Source organism: Triturus cristatus, chromosome 3_2 (assembly GCF_964204655.1).
Source record: "Triturus cristatus chromosome 3_2, aTriCri1.1, whole genome shotgun sequence".
NCBI classification, from domain to species: Eukaryota; Metazoa; Chordata; class Amphibia; order Caudata; family Salamandridae; genus Triturus; species Triturus cristatus.
Window position 1 is genome coordinate 449,711,177 of NC_140584.1, and position 21,022 is coordinate 449,732,198.

At 47.2% G+C, this 21,022-nt stretch overlaps 1 protein-coding gene across 1 annotated transcript in view; it reads right to left on the reverse strand.

Moving 5' to 3' along the window:
* TSG101 (tumor susceptibility 101) overlaps positions 1–21,022 on the reverse strand; it is a 225,373-nt gene that overhangs the window by 185,061 nt on the left and 19,290 nt on the right. Inside the window, exon 2 of the mRNA XM_085648060.1 lies at positions 12,944–13,028. Within this exon, the coding sequence (XP_085504186.1) occupies positions 12,944–13,028 (85 nt within the window). The remainder of the gene's footprint in view (positions 1–12,943; positions 13,029–21,022) is intronic.

Here is a 21,022-nt window from a genome sequence, read left to right on the forward strand (position 1 = left end):
TGTAACTGGCAGGTTTTGTTGGTCGAGTAGAGGGAGTAACGGGAAATATAGCATGGGAACGTGGGACCTTTTGGCTATGGCGCACCACACATTATTTGTACAAGCCACGGTGGATCTCCTTCCCCCGGCAGTTTTGTCATCCACACCCAGGAACCCCGCCAGTGATAATGGCGCCATTAGCCCCTGTTCTACAGCCAAATGTGTCATAAAGGGCAGAGGGGTGAGCCAATATGCGGCGAAGTGCGCCTGAGCACTGAGATAGTAGAGTTCAGGACCTGGCGCTTCAAACCCACCCTGGGCAAACGGCAGCATTAGGGTGCGCCATTTGATCCGAGGTGGTTTCCCTCCCCATGCAAGGAGGATCAGTTGGCTCTTCAGTTGAGTGAAGAAAGGGCGCCCCGGGGAGAAAGGGATGTTTGTGAGTAAGTATACAAATTTGGGCATGACGACCATCTTCATTATGGCTATCCGACCAGCCATAGAGCGGGAGGGCAATCCACCTGTTGATCAGGTCCTCTACCCTAGCGAGCGCCACCTCGTAGTTCTTTCCTGTCTCTGGTGACGGTTATTTCCAGATATCGGACCTCATCATCGCTCCACTGTAGCGGATAGTCCATTTGAAACTGAGTGGTGCAGTTCGTTAGCGGCATGACTTGGGATTTATCCCAGTTGATAGTAATGCCCAAGAAGGCCCCAAATTTTATTATTTCGCGTATCATGGTGTTTAATCTGTCCACAGGATTTTGCACATATAACGTGATATCGTCTGTGTGGAGCGATATTAAAACGGGCCTCGTGGGGTAGTCCAGCGCATATGGCTTGTGGTGCTGCCATAGCATGGCTGCCAACGGTTCCATGACTATCGTGATTAGCAGGGGTGAAAGGGGGCACCCCTGCCATATGCCTCTGGTGATGCAAAAGGCTGGGGAGCGTTCTACATTCAGTAGCAAGGAGGCGCATATAACAGTTTAATCCACATGAGGAATCCCCGAGGAAATCCCATGTGTGTCAAGACTGCGAGATGGTACCCCCATTCCAGGGAGTCAAACGCTTTGGTGGTGTCTAGGAAGACCGCCACCGCCTGTTCCTCTTGGTCAATACCATGCAGGATGGAGAAGAGGGTCCGCAGGTTATGTGAGGTTGATCTGCCGGGTATGAAACCCGCTTGGTCAGGTCGAATTAGCCTATCCATCAAAAGTGTAAGCCTATTGGCCCAAACTTTTGCCAAAATCTTGACGTTGCAGTTTATCAGTGAAAGTGGTCTATACGAGTCTGTGGATTCGGGGGGGCTTTCCGGGCTTCAGTTGTGAGACCAACATTGCTTCCCGCATGGTAGGCGGGAGTGTCCTCGTTTGGGCTGCCTCCTCATAAACTGCCTTCAGGAAGGAAGCCAGTGCGTCTATGTAGGTGTTATAGAATTCCTTGCCATTACTTATTTGCATTATAGCTTCCCGTATTTCGTCTAATCCCAAGTCAGCCGCTAAGAATTCCCTCTGCCGGTTGCTAAGCCAAGCCAATTCAACCCCCTGCAAGTATTGCGGGGTCTCATCTTGTCGCGCCGCGCACGACATATATAGTTTGCGGTAAAAACTTTCCATTATGGCCTCCGTGTCTCTATGTATCTCCCCTTCCCTATCTCAAACAACCAGGACATGATTTGCCGTTCTGGGCGGCCGATGGTTTCGGCAAGCGCTTTGCTAGTGCGCTCTCCCTCGCCATATCTCAGTGCCGTGTGATATTTGCCCCGGAAGAGACATTCCCTTTCCCCTTCGGCTTGGTACTCTGTTAGGGTCTCCCGTATCTTAGCGTGTGTGGGGCCTGCATGAGTCCCCTGTGCAGTTGACTCCAGTTGCTTAATCTGGCGTTCCACGTGTGCTATCGTTGTGCGAATATCTCTAAGGATTTTCCCCGCCTTGGCTATGCAGTGGCCTCGTACAGTAACCTTCAGCGCTTCACATACAGTGGCCAGGGACGGCACGGAGTCTATATTAATTCTCAGATATTCTTCTAGTGTTTCCCCTAATTCAGACTGAAACACTGCATCAATGAGCGTCGCAGGGGGGTAGGCGCCACTGTCTAGTTTGAGGTGACAACCCCAGGGTGTCATGGACATAATCACAGGGGAGTGGTCCGAATAAGTACATGCTAAATGGCGAGAGGTGAGAGCGCATAGTGCAATATTTTGTGATCTGAGCCACAGTTCTAACCTGGACCAGGTATTGTGCACTGCTGAGTGAAATGTGCCCTTGCACTGGGCCGGGTGATGGTGGCGCCAGACATCCACTAGCAGATTGTCAGTGACTATGTGCTGGAGCTGGCGCAGCGCTTTAGAGTACTGGTGAGGCAGTGGGTGGGAGCAGTCTTCTGTGGGATGTATTGTTAGGTTGAGTCTCCTCCCCATATGATGTGGGTCGAACCTATACGGACTATGAGCGCCCATAAGGTGATGTAATAATCTTCGTCGGCCACATTGGGTCCATAGCTGCACACCATCGTGACAGACGCAGATGCCAGCCTCCCCATGTTATGCAAAACCTCCCCTGTGGGTCCAGTGTAGAGCCCTCCTCAATGTATAATACCCTTTTTTTTAATAAGAATTGCCGCCCCCTGGAGAAGGCAGAGTACGAGGAGAAGTGTCAATGCGAGGTCCATCTGGTGGCAAACTGGGGCGGTTTGTGGGGTAGTGTATGTGTTTCCTGCAGCACAGCTATGCTGACATGATGCCTGTCCAAGTAGGCCAGAATATGTTGCTTCTTTCTGGGGTCTCCCAGCCCTCTGACATTCCAAATAAGGAGGTTCATTCTGGTAATGGTGTAAGTCGTCCGCCGTCATTTCCCAATCTCCAATACATGCATGGGTGTGTCAATTCTGCACTGATGGCTGCATGCGAGTGATATTAACGCAATCTAAGTAGTAGGACTATTACGAGAAATGACAATTTAGCAATGGCTACCTTTCTACCCCAACATAGCCCCCACAACGGCGACCCCAACTAGCTGTGTACTGCGCCCTCCCTCCGAACCCCTTCCGATACCTCCCAAAACAGTAGGAACATTTTTGTCATCATTCCCCTCAGTGAGCATTGCACTAGCCATGCAATTGGGTTGAGTGTCATTAGTAGCATTGGGTAATCCCAATACAAGAACAGGCTTACGCAGTGCAGTAGCAGATTCAATAACAAACATGTCTTAGAGTCATTAGTGGTCCGTGGTGACACTGTCCTTCTAGTAGAACAACAGCAAATGTTTAACAAAGAAACCCTCTCATTTGAGGGAAAGTGGTGCTCCCTTAGAGACGTGTGTCCCAGGGGGCATGGTGGCTCCTCCTACACTATGGTGGCATGTAGAAGGGGGCCCGGGAGTGCTAGCACGGTATCCGACAGGGTCCTCACGATCCATGGAAAAGATTTAGGAAAAGGCAGGATACATTACAGCGATCACATCTAATGTTATCTGTGTATTGGAGCAAATGTCCATGCCAACAGAGTCAGCATGGCTACCTGTCGTCAGCTACGTGTTTAGGTGCTGGCGATTCTCTCAGTCCTCTTCTAGAAGCGCCGGGCCGACTCCTCCGCCCGACGGAGATCGCTCCGCTCTCTTGGCTGCCTGCACAGTTTTTTAAAGATGTCTGCCACTTGCTGTGGGGTGGTGCATATGTGCTGCTGACCGAGGTGATCCACAGTCGAGCAGGGTAGAGCATTGCGTATTCCGCTCCTTCCTGCTGGAGCTTCTTCTTGATGGGGACAAATTTCTTTCTCGCTTCCTGAACATTTAGAGTGAAATCAGAGAAGAGTGAGATGGCATTGTTCTCGAAGACAACGTTTTTAGGTTCTCTTTCCTTACGCAGGGCTGTATGTCGGTCGCGATAGTTGAGCAGTCTCGACACTACGGATGGAGGCGGTGTACCTGGCGAGGGCCTATGAGCCAGCGTGCGGTGCGCCCTCTCCACTATGAGCATCCTGGAGAATGCCTCCTGACCAAAGCAAGTAGTGAGCAGCCGCTCCACATAATCTTCAAGTCTTTCCGTGTTGGTGGTTTCGGGTACGCCAGTTACGCGGATGTCTTTCCACCTCATGCGGGCTTCAATGTCCTCATTTTTGGCTGCAATCACCTTTAGCAACTTGTCCATGGCTGTGAGTTGCCCCGCTGCCTGCACGTGGTCGTCTTCTAGGGTGGAAATGCGCGTTTCAGCCTCCTTGATCCTCCTGTCTTGTTTTTCAATTTTCTGGGTGATCTGGTCCATTCTGGTGAACATGGAATCCATCTTCCCCACTATGGAGGCAAAGCTTGCCCTCATTGTGTGGAGTAGCGTCTTCATGTCCACTTGATCTGTGCTTTGTGCCTCTTGACCCGCATTGTCCTGTTCTGGGTCGGGCAGTTGCCCTCTGGTCGTCTTGCGGGTGTCAAAATTTAGTTTGTGTTGTTTGCCGTTTGGTTTTCCCATTGTTGCGACTGACTAGGCGGATGGGATACACCGCCACCACCGCAGAGTCGGTCTGCTGGCCACTCGTCCCAAGCGGCGTGAGAGATTATGGTGGGTGCAGGAACCAGGCGATGCGGGCAGCATCCTGGACCGGTCGCGCAGTGGTGGGGCGGGAGCAGTACCTCGATGTCTGTGACTCCAAGTCTCTGAAGGGTGGTAGGGCTGTGGGATTTGTGGGTCCAATGCGGGTGCCAAACAAAGGGTGAACGCCAGACCCGTTCAAACCTGGATGCCCTTATAATGGAGCAGAGGATGTGGGTCGCCCCTCATTTGAAGGAGTCTACACGATTCCTTCAGATGCTCGATCTCCTCTCCAGGCACCACGTGGCACAGGGGCTATTAGTGCAGTTCAGTCCAAGCTCACGATGTGCGTAGCGAGGTGTAACTCCTTATGTGGGAGATGAGGGTCACTCTCCAGTGGTAGGCCAGGGCAATGTCAGGAAGAATACCTCACCGACTCACTGCAGATGTGTAGGAGGCTGTCGGGAGTGTGTGAGATGAGGAGGTGGGGACAGCCGGCCCCGTGGAGCTGAACGTCTCTGTTGCTAGGCTCCCTTGAAGTCCCTCAAGCCTGACACACTCTCTCCATCGATGTCTTCTACGGTTGAATGCAGCCCACAGGTCAACTGGCCCTGTGCATGTCCAATCTCAGAATTACAGGCTTCATAGGCAATCACACTCGCCTCTCATGTCTGAAATCATAAGGTGCGAGTCAACGGCCGCGCGCGGAATGTGGGCCTCGGCTTTCAGCCCCACCCACCACCTAACACAAGGTGGAGTGGGGGGGGAGCGGCCGATAGCGACAATGCTATGTCTCACATTTGTTGCTCCCGTGCCTTTCTCCCCTAAGAGGTCCACCAGTATATTGCCGGGGGGTGCGCCAATTAATGAAGGGCCAGCGGGGTCAGAGCGTACATGCAGGCTTCACTCACGTTATGCAGGCCTCAATCCTCGGCCTCGCGTAGACGCTGTCCCCACTGTGGTTGCTCAGCGATCTACGGGAGAGCGTGGCCGCTCTCCTTTTCCTCTCTCACGCTGTTCTGGTCGTTACGCCAGGCACCCGCAGCTCCGGTTGGACAGTCCCGGCTGGCCGCGGCGGGTGGCCTGTCTCAGCAGTGGGACCCTGGCTTCGTCGGCAGCGAAGCGGCACCGCCAGTCGCGGCCCAGTCGGCCTCAGCGCGTCCCACCAGCCCCAGTCGGGATCGGCCATCTGCGGAGCTATCTCGGTCTCCAGCGGTCCGCAAATGGATCCCTCCACCTCCGACTGTTTCCCCAGTCCAGGTGGTGATAGTGAATATTTCTTCCAGGGCTGACCAAGCCTCACTAAGGTGCGGCCATCTCGTCAGCCCGCCCACTAGCATCGCCAGGGAGGCAACTTAATTGGTTTCTTTTTGTGGAGTACTTGTCAATGCATCGACAAAGTTACACAGTAAAATGCAGTTCTCTTCCACTTGAAATGTGGCAGGCAAAAAGAAGAAATATGATGGTTGATTATTGTGAAGCATTAACTTTCAAATGTTAAAAGTTTGCAAAAGCAACAGATTTTGTACAAGAAAAATAAAAACTAGAAGATTTAGCTGTTTTGTATTGTAAATCTTTAACCGTCCAAAATATATTGGTATTGTTAAACTTCTTTTTTAACTATAAAACAAAGCTAGCACAACAATTCTAAATTGGAAGACAGAGTTTGTTAGAAACATCTGTCGGTTTCACCTACAAGTGCCTTTTTTCTCCCCCTAATGAAAACATGAATGCATGTACGGAACTCTTGATGTTCCCAACACTAAACGAGCCTTAGCTGTGCCAACAAGTCTCGCTTTATAATGCAAGTGCTGAGCTATTGGTTTTGCTACTGCTTGTTTGTAAAGTTTTGTTAAAAAAACGTTTTAAAAAATAAAATAAAATCCAGGAGGAAAAGCAAACTTATTTAACGAAATCTCGAAACTGTAGAATTAATGCAATATTTTTAGACTTTGTAAACAGCATGGTATATTTTTCAAGCAAGAAACTTAACAGAATTAAATGAATACGGGAGCATCAGAATTGAAAGGAAAAAGCTTGCCAGGAAAAAGCTGAAACAAATTGTGCTCTGCCCCTTTGGGGCTCAGCAGCAGTCCAGGGAGCAGATGTATGGGCCTCAAGGAAGAGTGACCTCTACGTTCCACTCACACTAAGTACACCTACATTCAAGAACATCAGCTGAGTTATGGCAGCAACTTATCCCTCCCCATATTAAATGCTGCCTTTGTGTGCATAGGTCTGGGCTATCATGCGACTAGTGCAACAACATTGATAAAACGAAACAAACCCTATACCGCAAAAATATACATATTCCTGTACTTTTATAGATAGGCTAGGAGGCACAGGGTTTAACATGGAAACACTGTATGGGAGGGTCTGCACACTGGGGAAGAATGCAAGGAAACATGCACTGCATTACAATCTGAAGGGAAAAAAAAGAAGTTCCCAGATGTGAGACGTAGAAGGATAGAAGTAATTCAATCAAAAGGTAAAGAAGCTATGGCTGTGCCTGGGCACTGCCCGGGCCAAGAGTGGGCCCAGTCTGCATCAGTCATCGCACGGAAGTTCTTTGGATCTTTCAATATTTGAGCATGAACTTCTTTTAATAATGTCTTATAATGCTGTAAATCAAAGAGACAAACATTGTAACATTAATACCCTGTTCATAGCTATTAGAATTCTAAGCCACAGGTCATACTTGATCCAAACTTTTTCAATGGAAATATAGGAGGGGATTTTAATTTGGAGATTGGAACTGGTATAACCTTTTCTGACCAATTCTCTTTTCCAGATACGCTTGTACATCAGACCAGTATGGACGCCAGAGGGACCAGACTTTATCAAATTCTACTTGAATTTGATTTATGTGGAAATATTGGGTGAGGAGGAGAAACAAATTGCAATGTTCATTGGTTGGGGAAAAGAAACAAGAATTGATCTTATTTTCATCTCACAGTCCTTGTACTTGCATGTGGAATCTGGGGGAACTTTGGAGAATAGCTCTAGCGTTCACAATCCCAAGAGTCTAGTCCTTAGTGTAATAGCACATAGCATCAACCTGCAAGCTTTGGGTAGAATAGACCTTTCCATCAAAGACAAGGGGCTGTGTCTTAGGTGGCAGGTTGCAGATATTCAATTATTCCTCTGAAACAAAATCAGGACAAATGTTATCCTGATAGATGAATACATATTGATTAACCAGCTGACTACTATTTCACAGGTCATAGATGCCTTTTGTTGTCCATGTGCAGGGCAAAGTTGTTGATTCCTGTATGCCAGAAGAGGGCTGTCGTGAAGTGAGCAGTGGTGAACTCTGTGCCGATCGGGCTGAAGCATATGTACATCTAAGGACCGGCTGCCCCGTATGCCAAGAGGGGCTGCAGCACATGAACTTTGTTGATGCATGCACCGATTGAAGCCCGTGTGCAGCTCAGGATTGGCAACCGCATATGCCAGGAGGGGATGCGGTGCGGACACCTGCTGTGCCGAGCGGGTCAGTGCCCGTGTACAGTAAGGATGCACCCAGACCTCCTGAGGAAGCCTTGGACTGTTTAACCACAGTACCACTGAGAGTCAAGTGCAGAAGGGGTACTTAGCCCAGTTGCTAAGAATGCACAGTAGGTCGGGCCCTGGGACATTAGAAGTAAAAGGCCTCAAGCTGCACAGTTGAGCCCAATAACCCCTGCTTTTCCGTGACCCAATGAAAGGGATTCGGACAACAATCATATGAAAGATCCCTTAATATGGGCTTGCACAAGTGTTTGGCTCACCAGGCCTCACCCACCAGAGTTCAAATACCTTAGTAGTAACACCTTTGAAGAATAAACTTTCCTTTGTTTGAGTACCGGTATCCACACCAGCATGAGATCCATGAGTTCTAATGCCCTCAAACTGTAAGGGTGGGAGGTTCAGCAGACTCCTTGCTGGCATCATACACTTCACTACACCACCTCTGCAACATAGTTCACTAGCTCCACATTACTACATTTTCAGGAACTTGCCACTTCGAAGTTCCATTACCTCCAAATGTGGCTCTCCAGTGGAAAGCCTTTTATGCCTGAAATCCAGCTTTAGTCTACCAGGACACACATGCCTGGTTTACTCTGCAGCCCTGCTTCTCCATATTGTTTCACCAATGTTGGGCCAGCCCATTCCACTGTTACTACCACAACCACCACCAAAATGTGACCACCCACAACTCACATACCGCACCTGAACCATAGCATGAATGATCATGGAGGCTGGTGCCCTCACCCTCCAACACCTGGAGGTGGGGCTATGCAGGCCCAAACGAGTATTGCTAGGTTAAGCAAAGGACTGACATGCCTGTGGTCGATGCATAGAAAGGGCTGTTGAATATCAAAATGTTGGGCACCATCAAAAGATCTTGAGCATATGAGAATCCATCTTAGTTTCCCAATCGTTTTCCTCATCTGTGGCTAGGAGATGCAGAGATAATGACTAATGCCTCCTAATATATTGCATGTAACCCTCAATCTGTGGTATACTACAGACATTCACAATTGAATCAGGCTGGGACAGGATATTAAATGCAGGGTCCTGATTGCAATCTGAGAAGTAATCCTGTTTCATGTGAAAGCTCCCACTTGCTTTAGAAACAGGATTACAGATTGGGTGTAAATTGTGCCTAACATGAGTGCTGGCCTCTGTAATTTCACCAGGCAAACTCACATTGTACTGGGTAAAATCATGCTATTTGCTAATAGCTTTCTCATCCCAGGGTATGCACCCCTAAACGGAGGTGAAATTTCACACCGGCGCAAATCAATTAATAGGTGTGCAATATTGACACACTTAGTACCTCCCTGGTAATCAATCCCATGATGTTCTCTGTTACTGATAATCGATGTCACTGGTGCACAGTCATCGATTTTGGATGGGTTTTCATTGTTCAATGAACTATCACACATCACTCAGTCCAGGTGGTAGTACTGGGAGATTGCCCACTTTCCGAACAGGAGAGGGGAGGAGACTCTAGAGAATTCCATAAGCGACTGTGTCGGCCACATAGAATGACATTAACCATTACAGCAATGAGTAGTAGATACCAATCTAAGCAGCGAGGGAGGAAATGTGGTGTAGTAATCCACACTGCTGAAGACAAATCCAAGAGGATGAGAATATAGAGGTTTCTGCTTTTACGAATCCGAAGGACATGCTCAATACCATAGAAGGGTCCAGTCTCATTTATGCATCTGTCAGTGAATGGCAATTAGCGAAGTTGTAGAAGAAGGTGGTGGCTGTGCAAGCTTAGAGTTATAAAGAAAGTCTCCTTCCAAGAATGTAACTAGGAAGATGATTAAATGAATTGGCAGGTAGCGTGTCAGGTCGGGGTTTCTTAAGGCAGGGAGCATAAAGTCTGTAAGCGAAAAATGAACAATATCTAGGGCTAGAGAGGCATTCACAATATTTACCACTGGAGGAATCAATTATCTAAAGAGGGGGAATGATATTGCCGGCAGAGATTTTGTCTATGGTAAAGGAGAAGTATTAAAGTGATTCTGATAATGCTATCTAGAGCTTTCATGACCAGAGAATGAAACAATGGCAATTTGCGAAGGACACAGAAAGTTTTGCTGGTCTTGTTGGCACGTCAGCTAATAATATTGGTTGAATGTGGTGGATTTTTCGCTGAGGAGAGGGAAAGGCCCTTGTATAGTAAAGCATCACTTTTATACGTGTTTAACTCTTCCCTTAAACTTGTTTAGTGATTTCCAAGCAGTGGGCTCTTTTACAATAGTGAGTTTCTGATAGGGTTGTGGATTTTTAATGATAAAATTGTCATTTAATCTGTATTTGCAATGGTTTTTTTTCCAAGTTAGCTGCACCTTAACACTTGAGTGTTCCAGGATGCAAAGTGCATTGTAATAAAAGTAGTTATAGTGATTAAAGCATGTGTGTCACCACATTCAAGTGGTTGCCTGATGAAGGTGCAAAGCCTTGCCTTATAAGATTTTGGGTAGCCATTTGGACAGCCTTGTTTGGTAAATACATGAATGGTTCTTGTAAACAGGTTGACTCCCTTAGGTTGTCCAATAAGGACTGGTTTCTAGACAGGTAGTTGCGCTTTGGACAGAACGGAGGCATAACCAATCCAGTGGATGGGAGTATGGGCAAGAAAGGAAAAAACAGGGACAATATCATGCCATCAGAATTGCTATCTTTTAAAGTGTGGGTTCTGTGATGTTGAATAATATCTAGGAATGTTTCATCCATATATAGAAGGTTCCAAATGGAAAATAAAGTTTCCACCAAGGAAGTTATGGGCAGCGAAGACCAATTATATAAATTAAAAAAATATATAATCAGTGATGTTGTTGCTGTAGCTAGCATGTGGGCCAAGAGAGAAGGTTGAAGGTCAGGGTGTGAGAGAGAGACAAATTTCATTGAGCAGGACTGTACCTGTTGTGTAAGAGGTTTGTGTATACATTAATTTTTGGTATAAGGCCAGGAGAGTGTCCATCACCAGGGGACAAGATGAGAAATCTTGGTGTGCTTTGGGACACACAGCTTAATTTCTCCGCTCAGATTAACCAAGATACCTCGGCATGTTATTGTATGTTAAAAATCGTAAGGAAGATCCTACGATTTCTTCCAATGGAGCTGAGGAAAACGGTTGTGGTTGCTCTTGTACTGTCTCGCATCGATTATTGCAATGCCCTCTATTTAGGGATTGATAAACGACAGTTGACTAAGCTGCAATCCCTTCCGAATACTGCTGCTCGGACATTACTTAACATTCCTAAATTCAATCATATCTCTGGGGCCATTAGGAGCCTTCATTGGCTCCCTGTCAAGTAGCGTGTCGAATTTAAGGCTCTCTGCCTGGTCCACAAAACTCTGTATGGTGGTGGTCCTCTGGCGTACCACAACTTTTTCCAATGGTATTGTCCAGGGCGCTCATTAAGGTCTGCTAATCAGTCGTTGGTTAAAATTCCGAAATGGAGGAAAGCCAGATGGGGTGGAAGATGCATCTCATACTTGGCTCCCAATCCTTGGTACAGGTTACCATTGGACATTAGATCTCAACCAACTCGTTCCAAATTCCGTGGCCTTTTAAAAACTTGGCTTTTCACGGTTTAGTAGTGGAGCCTGTATCCATGGACTCACTCATTTTTCTATGTTTTTCCAGCGCCAAGACGCCTCGGCAATCGAGCGCTATATAAAACCCTCACTTACTTACCTACTTACTTGTTTGGTGGTTGTGATACCGTTCACAATAAGGAAGAACACAGGCAGTGGCTGCTCCTCCACTAAGGCAGAGGAACGTCGCTCCACTGCTCAAAAGGAAAAATAAAATGATAATTAAAGGACAAATAAAATGATAATAACAGTTATCATTTTATTTTTCCTGTTCAAGTCAGTGGCTCTCGGGCAGGGCTGGCCAGAGCAGGGAGAGGAGTGGTTTGCACTCCTTAAGTGCGCATTACTGTTTGGCCGGCCCTCTTGGCCAGCCAAACAGTCCTGCACACTTTGCATCTTCCCCACCAGGCTGCATTACACAGCCTGGTAAGGAAAATGCAAAGCCTTCCAGTCCCCGTCTGAGCGCCGATCCACGGTCATCCATGGCCAATCCACTGACATGCTTTAAGCATTACAATAAGAGGTGCTGATAACTTTACGAAACCAATGTTTTGTCTGAGAGCTGATTCTGTTAACTTTTCGTCTACTCTCTAAATCTAAAACCACAATATTATTCTCATTCCATAGGGACTGGTGAGGGAATGCAGTATGTGTTCTACTCTTCCCTGACTAAATAAATACACCACTTGCAGCCAACACTTCCACCAGTTTACCACAATTTCCTGTGTTAGGTCAGAAGAATTTATCTGACCTCTGAACACCTTCAATGAGGGCTATGGTAGAAAAACATAAGACAATAAGGAGGTTACGGGCTTGAAGACAAAGCAGGCCAGTTAATTTACATAGGAAGAAGAAGCATGAAACTCAATCCTAGTGCTTTGAAGGTGGCAGTTGAGTTTAAAGTCTTTGTGGAGAGAGATAAAAGGGAGGAAATCCCAATCGTTGCCTCTATGAAGGGAAAGTTAATTCAGTGAAAGAAAAAAATCCTCGATTTTCCTTTAGATTTCAAGTCATGATTAAGAAGGAGGGTATCAAAATGACAACAGCACTGGAACTAACAGCATAGTATGCTTAACAAGGTAGAACTACAGTACTGCTATATTTTGCAGAATACCTTGAATTGACTTCCACTAGGACATTGGAAGTACAAGGGAAGGGGTGCTGAAAAGCAGAAAGGACCCGAGCCCGTGATCAAAACACAAACGTTATTCTGATTACTTTCTAAAAACATAACCAGTAACATACGTATGCCCATAATCAGAGCACAAAGATGCTTTCACACACAGGACCAGTAAAACAGCTTAGCCGTGCAAGCACACTACAATGATGCACTCACCATATCCGTCCATGACCGGTTTGAGGTCCTTGTATAAAGCAGTAACACTTGTGATTTCACGTACACTTAGGTCCCTGTACTTGTACTGGAAAAGAAACACAACGATAATAATGATTAGAGGTCTCTTCAAGTAGGTGCAGAGTGCATTAACTTACAAAATCGGAAAAGACAGCAGAGTTTATATATATGAAGCATGAAACTGCAAAATGGTATTGCTTCTGCATGGTAAATAAATCGAGCTGGCAAAATAAGATTGGCGTGAACTGTGTCAGCATCTGCAAAGTTTCACTGATGGAGAAGTAGCTTTTCATGAATGAGGGAACTGCGGATTAAGCTGCAAAGGTGGAGGGCAGAAATGTCCTCAATACAAGTACATTTAAGCATTCAGATAAAAAGGAGTAAGCCCAATACTGTTGACAGAAGTATCCACCCAGTACAATAGAGAGTAAAAAGAGGTACCACTGTGACACTGCGTGCTAGGTGCCAATACTTTAATAGTATTATATTAGAAAACAATGGTTCGTAGGATTTTATTCTCTTTAATAAACAAAAGAGGTGCGCACTTCTCGTAGTACAAGACTGAGAATATATCTACTTACACGGTACCAAGGCATACAATGCAGGCAGGTTTTTTGTAATTAATGTATTCATTGAATTTTTTTGTATTAATTTACGTTTATTCTTGTAAAAATATCCAGTGCTCATGCTTGTGGTGAAGAAACGTGCAGACATAAAAACAAAGTACATCACAGTTAAAAAGACATATGACTACTTTTTGGTTATTTTAACAGCCCCTGCAACTTGATCTACACTGGGCAAACCACCTAGAAAGCTAAAAACAGGATTTCCCGGCACAAGAGCAGCATCCTCTGTAAAATAACAACAGCACTCTGAGCGGAACGTTTCATTGAACAGTATCATGTAAATTCAATTTCCATCATGAGTTTCAGAGATCTTGCTAATCCGATAGGGTCCCAATGTCCCGTCATTGTTGCATTATGCCATCTAATTATGAAACTTTCATTTGAATGACTGAGCTTCGTTAGCAATGGTGAATGGTATGTAAACACCTTTTACCCCTTCTCTCCCCCTCACTAATTATTTATTATTATTTTTTGTTTGATGAATTTTTGTAGTATTGTGGAGTCACCATTAATATTGTAGAGCTACTGACTGTATGTTTTTATTGTTAGCTGGTGCTCTTTACTTATTTTTTTTCTTGACTTCTTGAGGCATACATCGCGCAGGCCCCACTTCTGCCGAGGCCTGCTTTCTATTTCCTTGTAGTATGCAGAACCACATGCTTGCATCGTGTGTAAACCTCCAACTAACTGTGGTCAGCGGCCAAGCTTCCCTTCCGCATGTTATCACCGCAGCACGTTCTCGCGCATACAATTACTTAGCTTGAGAGCCGGCGCATTCTAAAACGCCAGACCTTCGTCAGCGCATGAACAGGGCAGCTCTCAATGTCAATGCCAAAGCCAATGCTCTGACTGATACCAGTAACCGCCGTCGGTTAACAAATCCTTTTTAGACTACCTCAGCACTACCACCAGTAAACCAGTACTTTATTGATTTGTATTTAGAGCACACGCCCAGAGAAGGTAGACTGACTTCCAGTGGTACTGCGCGCACTAAAACCACTGAATATTCTGTAAACCAAGCTTCTACATAGTTTCTGGTAAGTGTGAAATGTTATCTCTATTCAGCCACTAACTACGGCCTTTCATTATATTCCAATTTTTTTCGTCCCTCAGTCACTGAGTTCCCGCAATACTGCAGCATCAGGTCTACGTGAACTACAATAGTAGGATGGTTGAATGCCTTTCAATTTATTCTGCAGACGGCAATGTTTCTTACTTTGGCATGGCTACCTGAAATTCCTCACTTGCCTAATGCCCAGTGACTGTCTCACTTCTTGGGTCTGTATATATGTATAAAACAAATTACAGCTTCCCTACGCCGTGTAGACAACTCACACAGCTACACTCCTTATATAATGTTTTTTAAAACAAATTAACTTGCCTCCTAGGATTCAGATTCTGGAACCAGGCTCTTTAGGACCCGATAGCTGGTGCTCACCTCAGACCATTGGGCACTGAGGATCAATAACTGATCTCAATTCCTGCTCTTCCCTCTTGGAGCAGTGGACAATTTTTCTTCTTGCCCATAAAGTGATTACTCACACTCACAGTGGTTTTAATTAATAAGCAACTATTCTTTTGCCTGTACTTACCTTATATTCCATTTTATCCAAGACACTTTTGTGCAGCCAGTTCCTGCTTATCCCTATAGGATCGTCCACCCCGATACCAGGCAAGTGATGCAATCATGCCAGATCATAACCTACAGGCAGGCTCTTTTATACAATATTCTTACCTTTGCTTCTCTTTAATCTTCACCATAGGGAGTACTCTTGCTCTCGGCCTGATGATGATCTTACATTAAACAAGGTTGAAATGCCATAGACAACAGACCTATATAGACTCCCAGCATACTGTTAAAATAACCAAAAAGGAATCATATGTCTTTTTAATTGTGAAGCACTTTGTATTTATATCTTAACTCCTCACTGCACCTTTCTCCACCACAAGCATGAGCACTGGATCTTTTTTTACAAGAATAAACGTAAATTGATACTACAATATGCAGTGAATAACTGAATTGCAAAAATCTGCCTGCATTGTATGCCTTGGTATTGTATAAGTAGATATATTCACAGGCTACTATTACCAGAAGAGAGTTCCTCTTTTGTTTATTACAGAGATTCATATCCTAGTGAACCATTGTTTTCTATAATAGCATACTACCCCAGGTTCTCTAAAAGTATGGGGTCACCCTTGATAAACCGTAGAAATACTTTAATCAATCAATCAATCAAGCATTTGTAGAGCGCACTACTCACCCATGAGGGTCTCAAGGCACTAAGGAGGAGAGGGGGAGGCAGCTCTTGGTCGAATAGCCAAGTCTTGAGGAGTCTCCTGAAGGTCAGCAGGTCCTGGGTCCGGCGCATGTGGGCGGGGAGGGTGTTCCATGTCTTTGCGGCGAGGTGGGAGAATGATCTGCCGCCTGTGGTCGCTCTGCAGATGCGTGGGACGGTGGCGAGTGCGAGGTCGGCGGAGCAAAACTGGCGGTTCGGGATGTAGAAGGATAGTCGTTCATTGAGGTATGCTGGTCCGGCGTTGTGGAGTGCTTTGTGAGCGTGGGTGAGGAGTTTGAAGGTGATCCTCTTGTTGACTGGGAGCCAATGCAGATCTCTAAGGTGGGTGGTGCGGAGGCGTTTTGTATGCGTTGGAGTCACTTCTGGAGTGTAGCTGTGGTTTCTGCGTACAGGGCGTTGCCGTAGTCCAGCCTGTTGCTGACGAGTGCTTGGGTGACCGTTCTCCTGGTTTCGGTGGGGATCCATCTGTAGGTCTTGCAGAGGGTGTTAAAGCAGGAGGAGGAGACAGTGTTGACTTGCTGGGCCATAGAGAGCGTTGAGTCCAGGATGAACCCCAGATTGCGTGCGTGGTTAGTGGGTTTCGGGGCAGCTCTCAGCGTGGTCGGCCACCAGGAGTCGTCCCATGCGGAGGGAGTGGAGCCGAGGATGAGGACCTCCGTCTTGTCTGAGTTCAGATTCAGTCGGTTGGTCTTCATCCACTCTGCGACAGCCTTCATTCCCTCGTGGAGGTTGGATTTGGCGGTGGCCAGGTCCTTGGTGAGGGAGAGGATCAGCTGGGTGTCGTCGGCGTACGAGACGATGTTGAGGTGGTGTGCTCGGATGATTTTGGCGAGCGGCACCATGTAGATGTTGAAAAGGGTTGGGCTGAGGGATGATCCTTGGGGTACGCCGCAAGTGATCGTGGTGGCTTCGGATCGGAACGGGGGGGGGGGGGTCGGCGGACTCTCTGGGTTCTGCCAGTGAGGAAGGAGGTGATCTAGACCAGGGTTTTGTCTCGGACTCCAGCATCGTGAAGGCGCGTGCGCACGGTGTGGTGGCAGACGGTGTCGAAGGCGGCCGAGAGGTCCAGGAGGATGCCCTTGTCAAGTATGGTCCTGATGTCGCCAGTGGCGGCGATGAGGGCGGCTTCGGTGCTGTGGTTGCTGCGGAAGCCGGATTGGGAGGAGTCCAGGACGTTGTTCTCCTCCAGGAAGTGGGTCAGTTGTCTGTTGGCAGTCTTCTCGATGACTTTTGCCAGGAACGGGAGCAGGGAGATGGGTCGGAAGTTCTTGAGGTCCTTTGGGTCCGCCTTGGGTTTCTTGAGAAGGGCGTTGATCTCGGCGTGTTTCCAGCTCTCTGGGAAAGTCGCGGTCTTTCGGAGATGGGGTGTGATGATGGAGCTTGCCTTGTTGAAGATGTGGTGGGGGCAGGGGTCAGAGGGTGAGTCGGAGTGGATAGTGTTCATGATTTTGATGGTGTCATCGTCGTTGACGTTATTCCAGGAGAGCAGAAGGTCGGTGTGTTTGGTGGGTGTTGAGTCGGGGTGTCGAAGCTGTTGTGGATGTCTGCGATCTTGCAGTGGAAGAAGGTAGCCAGGGAATCGCAGAGTTCTTGCGACGGCGGTACGTCGCTGGAGCTGGGGGTGGCGAGTTCTTTCACGATGTTGAAGAGCTCTTTGCTGTTGTGTGCGTTCTTGGCAATGCGTTCCTTGAAGGAGGTTCTTTTGGCGGATCGGATGAGTTGGTGGTGGTTGCGTCTGGCGCTCATGAGGGCTGCGTGGTTGTCTGGTGTCTGGTCGTTGCGCAATTGCTTCTCGAGTCTCCTGCAGGTGTGCCTGGGTTTTTGAGGTCGGTGTTGAACCTGATGGCTCTCGTGTCGGTGCACCTGTTGGAGGGTTCCCTGATCGGGGCGAGGGTGTTGGTGCAGTCGTGGATCCATTGTCTGAAGTTGTGGGCTGCTGCGTCTGTCTCGGAGAGATCGGGTGGAGGGTCTCGGGTGAGTGTGGTGATAAGCTGGTCTTCGGTGACTTTTTTCCAGTTGCTCCAGTTGCAGTGTGAGATGCGTTGCGGTTGGTTGTGTGCGGTGTGTTTCTCGAAGGATAAGTGGATGCAGTGGTGGTTGGTCCAGTGGAGTTCAGGGGTGTGGCTGAAGGTGATGTGGTCGCTGGCGGCAAAGATGGGGTCTAACGTGTGTCCGGCGGAGTGGGTGGGTGTCATGACGAGTTGTTTGAGTCCGAGGTTGTTGATCAGTGTTGTGGAGTTGTTGTTGTTGTTGGCATTTTTGAGGTGGAAATTCAGGTCTCCGAGGAGGATGTAGTCTGTGGAGGAGAGGGCGTGCGTGCTGATGAGGTCGGCGATGGATTCGCTGAACTGTGGTCGGGGTCCCGGGGCTCTGTAGACGAGGGAGTTGTGATCGACGTGGATCTGGAAGTGTAGGTATTCGGCCATGCTGAGGGCATCTTCGGTGCTGATTGAGATTCTGATGGTGTTTCTGTGGATGATGGCGATTCCTCCTCCAGATTTGTTGTTGTTCCGGTCCCTGCATATGATGTTGTAGCCGTCCGGGATGGCTATGGCTATGTCCGGTGCCGAGGAGGTGTTCATCCAGGTCTCCGTCAGGAAGCCGACGTCCGGGGCAGAGGAGTCGAGCAGGTCCCAAAGTTCAACAGCGTGCTTGTGGACTGAGCGGGAGTTGAGTAGTATGCAGCTGAAATGGTTGTGGCCTGCAGTGTTGGGATGGGCAGGACGTGCTGGTGTGCACTGGCTGGTGTAGTTGCATTTTCGGCAGGTGAAGGGTCCGTGGGTGAGCTTCGGGGTGGCCTGGAAGCAGGTGGAATTTCGGCCGGCGTTGAGTGCTTGGAGGGTTTTTGCGTCGTCGAGTCCTGTTGAGGTCGCGGGGGGGGGTTGGGGGGGGGATGGGGTGTCTGGCGCTGGGCGTGGTCCAGGCGCGGACGGGCGCAGACGGGCTTGCCTTTGGAGCGCGTCCGCTGCGCGGTCGGCATTTGTAGGGGGGGCGAGCAGCTGGGAGCAGCTTAATAGTGAGCATACTTGTGTGGGAGCCATATGTGGTGTAGCAACAAAGAACAAAGACATGTAATGAAGCTTTCTTCAGGAGCTGATGCCTTTAGCATGTAGGCATAGGTTGAGTTGATGAGGGCTTTTTCACCAATCAGATAGTCACAGTGAGCCTAGTCAAGTGTCTGTGTTGGTATTAAGAGCAAAACACAGAGCAGAGCGATCAAAATAGTCATGGGATTGCTGAAACATGATATTATGTAAATCAGAAAAATTATAAGTTGTGCTACATTTATGGCAAGTAAACATACAAGAATCTTTAAAAGGGGAAATCCTTTATAAATATATATCTGTGTATTTTATTTAAAATGCATAAAGAAAAACATGTGTTTTATGTAGTTAGTAGTTCTTTGCATGCTGTAATTTTCAATCTTGTAGATATATTGCTAAAATCATAGGTAAAAGTCCCATAATGCTAAGTGCTATTAGTTACAGGCAGGATTAGTTAAGGTGTCATGCTGTGGTACCAACTGGCAGGTATATTGGCTTTTAGAACTAGCAATGACTGATGGAATTGTAAATACATAGCAATGAACATCATTATTGCACATATATTTGAGACACAGCTAAGACAGAGCAATCTTGTCCGTTAGTTACTCAAGCAGACAAATTGAGAAATTAATAGTTTTTAGACGATTGATGGAATTCCTTTTCTGCTTTAACTTCAAGGCATGCAGTTAGAAACACCAGCATCTTTGAAAATTACTGGCAACAACCTTGTTTTCCAGTGTCAATTCTCATAGTCTTCAGCTAACTGAAAGCTAATAGATTTATCTTAAGTCATTAAGGTTTGATTGAATAACAAATGCCCCATAAATGTTGCTTTATCACTAGCATGTTACACAGCAACCTGGCAAGTTATATTAAAAATACTGTGTTAATGGCAGCTGTTTTGAAAGGCCGAGGAGCAGGAGATAAAAGCAGCTGCTACCAGAGACATCTACTCCTTTCATCAAAAGACACAACTTCCTGTGTTCAAAGGTACATGGGTAAAGATGTGCCCATCTCTACTCATGTGCTGGACTATCTGAACCGATCCACCCTTTACCTTTCCTCACACCCCTGCCCCACACAATCAACCCCCACTGTCAACAGATAAATATGGGAAAATAAAATAAAGGCCTAACTAAGGCTTACCGAGTCCTCCTCTGCTACCCTGAAGGAGACTATGAGAAAGATGGTAGAGAAATCATGGTCACAGGACACATGCAGAAAGGAGTCCCTCAGGGATTATCAGTCAACCCCACGCTCTTAAATATCTACATGGTCCCACTCACTAACACCGAGCGAACCTTGGGAATCATCATCTCATATGTCAAAACACACAACTAATCCTCTTAAAGGACAGCACCAACACCCAAGCAAAGTACATAGAGTGCATGCAAGAATTCACCCTCTGGATGAAATCCAACTGTCTTAAACTTAACACAGACAAGACGGAGGTAGGACTGTTAGGTAAAGAGTCTACTCTGTGGTCCTCGGTCTGGTGGCCATCTGAACTTGATTCCACTTAAACCCCTACCAGCCAAGCCAGGGACCTGGGAATTGTGGTTGACTACAAACTATTGATGGCCAGCTGAGTCAACTTGATCACCTTTTCCTGCTTCCACTCCCTCTAACTCCTCAGGAAAATCTTCAAATGGCTTTTTTTTCTCAACACCTGCCGGACAATCACCCAAGCACATTTCCAGCAAGCTGGACTACAGAAACAACTCTAAATCGCGCACCCCCCCACTCACAATGCAGCTCCAGATCATTCAGAATACAGCAGCGAGATACACACTCAACTTCACTCTACGCATCAACATCTCCTCCCACATCAGTTTTCCACTGGACATCCCCTCCTCCCCCCACACATAAAAATGCACTCTTCAAATGACTAAACAATTTAAGCCCCACCTGCCTGAAAAAAACGCATCTGCATCCCCAACCCCACTAGACACCTCCCCTCTGCTAACCTCCTGGTTGCCACTGTCTCCCGCATCCAAAGACCCAGTGCTAGCAACTGTGCCTTCTCATAACTGGCATCCTAAAGCCTGGACCGGACTCCTCCTTCATATTAGGGCCACCAGTTAAGTCCTAGGG